Source organism: Camellia sinensis, chromosome 7 (assembly GCF_055761805.1).
Source record: "Camellia sinensis isolate YWXY chromosome 7, ASM5576180v1, whole genome shotgun sequence".
NCBI classification, from domain to species: domain Eukaryota; kingdom Viridiplantae; phylum Streptophyta; class Magnoliopsida; order Ericales; family Theaceae; genus Camellia; species Camellia sinensis.
This window is the reverse complement of record NC_138967.1, coordinates 37,998,466-38,004,806: the sequence shown is the minus strand read 5'-3', so window position 1 is coordinate 38,004,806 and position 6,341 is coordinate 37,998,466. Positions and strand designations below refer to the sequence as shown.

At 35.4% G+C, this 6,341-nt stretch overlaps 2 protein-coding genes across 2 annotated transcripts; both read right to left on the bottom strand.

Annotated features, from left to right (window-relative positions):
• Window positions 1–1,216: 1,216 nt before the first annotated feature.
• On the bottom strand, window positions 1,217–5,841 carry LOC114258635 (uncharacterized). Its single transcript, XM_082877783.1, has 5 exons — window positions 4,571–5,841; window positions 4,111–4,188; window positions 2,841–4,027; window positions 1,543–2,761; window positions 1,217–1,457 (listed from the first exon to the last, which is right to left on the bottom strand). Exons 4-5 carry the CDS (start codon window positions 2,068–2,070, stop codon window positions 1,422–1,424), a joined length of 564 nt encoding a protein of 187 aa, XP_082733909.1. The 5' UTR covers window positions 2,071–2,761; window positions 2,841–4,027; window positions 4,111–4,188; window positions 4,571–5,841; the 3' UTR covers window positions 1,217–1,421.
• Window positions 3,110–3,913, bottom strand: LOC145788948 (protein FAR1-RELATED SEQUENCE 11-like). Its single transcript, XM_082880617.1, has one exon. It carries the CDS (start codon window positions 3,911–3,913, stop codon window positions 3,110–3,112), a length of 804 nt encoding a protein of 267 aa, XP_082736743.1.
• Window positions 5,842–6,341: the final 500 nt, after the last annotated feature.

The following is a 6,341-nucleotide window of genomic DNA, read 5'->3' as shown; positions in this document are numbered from 1 at the left end:
TTGGAGGCGTGGATTTATGAGCACTTCCGTCCTCACCAGAACATGGGCTACAATGAAGACATGCCACACGTGTACCATTGGGCATCTAGAAGAGAGGCGGGTTCCTCTATTGATCATTTGAAATCTTTTCTAGCCGAGCTTGATAGTTTGGTAGCTACTGATGTAAGTTTACTCATCTTGAGATAATTTTAACACTTTCCATTTATCTTACCCTTTATATACTTTAATTCAAAAACACTTTACGTTTATAGGTTATTTGGGATCCATACCACAGCTGTAGAGATCGGCATCCATGTAACCTGGTTACGTTCTACCATGGATGCTTAAAGTGCTTAGACGTTGTCGAACCCTATCATCCAGATAAAGTTCTAAGACAGTTTGGCAGGGTTCAAACCATCCCAGATGCACCGTTAGAACCCAGTCGTGGTGCTCGAGGCAACATATCTGCACGATATACAGTCATGTATAGATACTTGGATAGGATCTGGGAGGCTTGGGATAACCACGTGTTATTTGAGCAACGGAGGAGCACACTAATTCGTCAGCCTTGGGAATGTGTACCGGGTTACATGGATTGGTATAAAAATATCACGCACCTATATGTTGAGCACACTGATGAACCGCATGTCCATGACCATCAGGATTTCAGCCAACATGTCGATGTAATATATTATCCTCTCTTATGCATTTGTAACTTACTTTTTATTTTCTGATATGTTCCCTAAAATATGATATTCTTTTCAAATGCAGCGTATTGCACATGCACTGCAGATTTCACATCCTATTATTGACGCTAGTTATGAGGAGGGGATTCGACATCCTTATCGACTTTACCAGGCTATCGAGAGTATGACGCATGTCCTTCAAGGTCAGCACATTGACGAAGCTGGACCTAGTTATACTAGAGGTCGCTTTCCATCTTCGATATTGACATACAGTCGTAGGCCTAGGCGTAGGCATACAGCTAATTCGTGACATGTTATTTGTTAGTTGATGAATTTTTGTAAGATGGTATTGTTGTAATGGTAACAGTGGTTAATATTTTCTTATTATAATGGAATGGCAACAATGGTATTGTAATGACATTGTAATGACATTTTATTATTAGAATGGAATAGTAACAATGGTCGTTGATTTTGTAAATGATATTTTCTTATTACAATGGAATGGTAACAATGGTCGATAACATTTAATCCAGATTGCAAAACAGAACACATCAACATCAAAAACACATCCATTAATTTCTTCCATAATTCTAACATTGTCAAATGCATACATGTGTCATGCGACATCAACAACATCAAATGTCTCTCGAGTAGTTACATTATCATGAATAATGTCATTGAAATGTTGAATGCGACGCACATATGCATCATCCCAGTCGACAGCGCAATGGTGACGGTATTTTCGCCAATTAGTGGCTATAGGAGGAACTGGATGGCCTGGCTGTAACAAACCTGCACCAAATATCAATTGAGTTAGTGGTCATACCTCATAACTTCTTGTACATGCACAAACCCAATTTATAAGTTTCTGTTATACCTGGACAAAATGATTTTCGTTGACAAACTCAATGGCAATCTCACGTCTATCAAGTTGAGGTACTGACACTGTTCTAAGAGGTAAAAAGGTGAGACATTGCTGTAATGACAAGTGGTATAACATAAGATTGTAGCACGATGCAACAAGATGCCCCATGTCTGGCATAGTCATCCAATGTGAGTATCCAGGACTGTCTTGAAAGTATGACAATATGCTTGTCAATTCTTCAAACCTTTCGTAGGACCCATAAAGTGTAATGTATTCCTCTTTGTGTGTGTGCAGCTCACCCAACAGATCACGCCTAACCTGAGCCCAATCATCTTCTGTATGACCAATTGAAGCAGCTATATCCCTGAAACCACAATTCCCATCTGCAGTTACATCCTTGACAAACTTAATGTATGGTTTCAACCCAGAAGGGAAAACATCAACATATGCACCAGGTTTCACTGTTCTAGTAATGTATACCTCCCCTTTTGGATTCACCTTCTTCTTTCCCTTAACAGGTCGCTTCTTATTGGTTTGCATAGTATAAGCTAATGTAGTGATTTGAGTGTCCCTAGGTGAGAAGGAATCATGTCTAGATTACACCAACTCAAACGCACACGGGTCACGACAGGTAAAAACATTGTTCTTCTTATGATCCCGAGGACGTGTTTTAGGCTTGACCTCCGGCTCAACAAGAAAAGTGCTTCCCGGATATACAATCTCTTTCAACTTCTTCAAAAGCTCCAACCGCATGGTTTTATCACTTTCATTAAACTTGTTCACAAACAACTCTACTTCTGCATGATAACTCACCTCTGTTTCCTCTTCTTTCTTGCATATGGAGATATGAAGTTGCCTCCACTGTGAGTGTATGGTAGCAAGTGGTATAAGACGATCTTGTCTGATGTAGTCAGTAATCTCATGGGCACAAGGTAAACCATGAGTGTGGCGAAGGACGCATCCACAAGCTTCAACATCAATACCAATAGAATTGGCTCTCTTACTCTCTACAAGTAAATACTCCAATGCAGAGATAGGCACATTACCCCGTAGCTCCTTGAACTGAGAAGGTTTAAATTGATGTTGCACAACAGTTAGACTTTTTTCAAATGAAGCTTTGATATCAGTGTGTTGTAACTCAAGCAGACTGTGTATTTTCTCAAATGATGCCTGAAATGAGACTTGACATTAACCCAATTGTCTTTTAAGTTTTGCATGTGCACTCTCAGCCCTGTTCAATTCAATGTAAGTCAAATTAAAATCAAGTACATGACACTTATTAATAACATATTGAAGAAAAGTAATCTTACCGGTTCGTTGTAACATTGCTACAATGCATACACGTGTCTGTCTGTGCCGCCACAAATTTGTCCTTGTAAGGAACCAACCAAGTATCCATGACGTATTTGACTGCATTAGAATAACTACTGTATTTCTTAAGTAATGATTTAAGACGCTCATCGTATTGAATTTCAGAAGATGAATACACTAAAGAGTTCCACTCATTGTTGAACTTCTCCCATTTCTGTTGTGTCTCAAACATTTTCTTGCATTTGGTCAATACATTCTTACTGATATGCTAACGACATAATAAATGTCTGCCACTTGGGAATATCTTCTGTATGGCATTCATCAAGGCTAGCTCTCTGTCAGTAACAATAATTGTTGGCACAACAAAACCATCCATGACATCACGCAATGTAGCGAACACCCACGCATAGTTATCGACCCTCTCATACTGTAAGTATGCGATAGCTACAGAGAATGTCATTTCAATTGATGTCACTCCCACAATTTCAAGAAGAGGAAGACGATATATGTTGGTTTTATATGTGCAATCCATAACTAATATACGTGGGAAAGACCGAAATAAGTCCAAATTGGTAGGATGTGCCCAAAACAAGTCTGTCACAGTCATCGTGAACTCTTTAGACCGATGGCGCTCAATGTAATTATACTTGACCAATTCACCCAATAAGTGTTGCATCTGTGATCTTTCAGCTCTCTGTACCACCCTATTTCGATGGCGTACATTGTAAATGGTTTTAAGTGTGCTTACATTGAGGGCATCTCGCTGTTTCAAGGTTACTAGGATTTGTTTTGGCCGAACCATGCTCTTTGACATATCCATTAACAATGCTTTCTGATCCTTTGATAGCATCCCCGCATATGAATGTCCCTCAAGGTGCTCCGCAGGTGGATGATTATGCAATCCGCATACTACAGTCAATGTCCATTCATCATGTGTGGTAAACCTGTGAGCCCTCATATCAAAAGGACAACTACACTTCTTCGTACCGGTTATTCTTGATATATTGTTGCTATCATGTTTTAACTTCTTTGTCGCTCTATATTGGCCACTCCTCTCACAAGCAAGATACATCCTAGGTCTTTTTTTCCCTCCACCATAGTCTAATGTTTTGATTACAATGACCAAACCATTTCTCTTTCCAACTTCACGTACCCAGTTGAGCAATTCATCCTTACTTTTGAATACCTACAAAGTCAAATAAATATTATCAAACATTTACATTTGGTGAGCAATTCGAAACATAATCATTATAATTTCGTAGAGTAAACCTGTTCAGTTGTGAATTAAGTAGTGCAATCCAACACAAAATCTGCGCAAACCTGACTTCCTTAAGTTGACACATATTCCTACATGTTTTGTATAACATTACAAATTTTTAATAGCATTATAAAGATTAATTTGCAATTCGAAACTGTAAATTTGGTATGCAGTTTGCAAATTTGGAATATAAAATGGGAATTTTTTTTTTTACTTCATTCGGAAGTAGTTGTCCGAATTTATTTTAAAATTTCGGAAGTTGAATGTTGTAAAAGTTAACTTTGTTCGGACAACAACTTCAGAATTTAAATACTTTGTTCGGACAACAACTTTCGAAATTAATTACTTTGTTCAGATAACAACTTTCGAAAATAAATACTTATTTCGGTAGTAGATTTCTGAACCAAATAATACAATTCGACTCTGGTTATCCGAGCGACGCTGGAAAAGAAGAAGAAGAAAGAAACTCACATTTCCTTCGCTATGTTTCTCATAAACACTTATTTGCTGATTTTCAGAAGGCAAATCCTCCACAACAATGATGCTTTCCCTACGAATGAGGAAGGTTGATGAATGAGTGCATTGAGAAGCTACGAACTTGGAGCTTAATGGAAGAAGCTACGAACTTGGAAGAAGCTAGGAATGAGTGAATACTCTACTTTCACTTCTACCTCAATGAAGCTACAAACTTGGAGACATTTTGAATTGGATGGATGTGTGCACGATGCAACAGATGTGAACTCTAGATGGATGTGTGCATTGAGATGTTTTGAATCAACAATGATGTCTAAAATAGTAATTTCACTTAGGGATAAAATTGTAATAAAATTAAATATTTGTGTATAGAGGGGATTTGGTGTGTGTAGATAGAAGCTCCCGTAGGGCCAGCCTAGTCCCATAGGGCGAAATGGCACTTTTGCCCCTATAGGCCAATTTTAAAAAAAGTAAAGTTAGAGATAAATTTATCATTTTAACCTAAAATATCATTTCAAACACATTTTTCAATACAACAACTTAAATAAAAATTTATCATATTTTTCCAAACACAAAAATTAAAATAACCTACTAAAATAACCAAAAAATTTAAAAACCTCTAAAATAACCACTTCTTAAACACCCACAATAACTTGTAGTGTTGACCTTTTGACTTTTTTTTTTTTTGATTATTTTAATTTATTGACAAATGAGGCCCAGTGTAAACATGGAACACAATTTACAATCCATAATTGTATAATTATTTTTTGCACTTTCCATCTTAGTGTATATAATTAAAAATAAAATTAGTTATTACACGACGACTATCTAAATTATTGAGAAATATTACTTTGATCTATTAAACAATAAAAACATATAAATAGATTTCTTATTTTTCAGAAGTATCACTTTGTTCTATAAACTATAAAAATGTATAAATCAACTCTGTAAACTATAAAAAAAAACATACCAATTAAATTTTCTAATAGAAGTGGTCAAAATGAAATATGTCAATAGTTTATGGAGGTCCATTTTATGCTTTAATAGTTTAGAGAGTTAAATAATATGAAATGCATATTTAAACAACGCTAGGGAAGAAGAAATTTTCTTTGAGATAATATGAAATGGAATGAGCATCCACTATTTGTGTCACCCGCCAGTAGTGTGAAAATAATTTGTATAATAATCTAATATATATAAACTTTGCCCAAAATTTCATTTTCTCTCCCAAGTGAGGCTTATGCGATACTTCCCTTGTTCTTATAATATATATTTTTTAAAATTTTGTACCTTTTACACATAACATTATATAATCAAAAAAAATGTGTGTGTGTTTTTTTTTTTAATTTATAGTAAAAAAGAAGTGATATTTAAATATACTTTATAGCTCTCGATCAAAAAATATATATATATATACTTTATAGCTTTAAATTTTAATATCTCAATTATAAATGCATTAGTGTAATAAAAATAAGTATCTCTACAATTTTAGAGTAATGTTAGGAATCCCAAATATTTTATCAAATGTCTCACATAAGTCATGTGAGACATTTGGTAGAATATTTGGTTATCATTTATGGTTATCAAATGAGCTTAATCATTTTTCTGTCACATCTTTTTAAAAAATGTTATGGATTCCAAGTAAATTACCAGATAAATTATCAAATCTCTCACAGGGTGTGAGACCTACACATGTGATTTGTGTAGGTTCACACCTATGTGAGAGGTTTAGTAATTTATTTGGGATCCATAACATAACATTATTTTT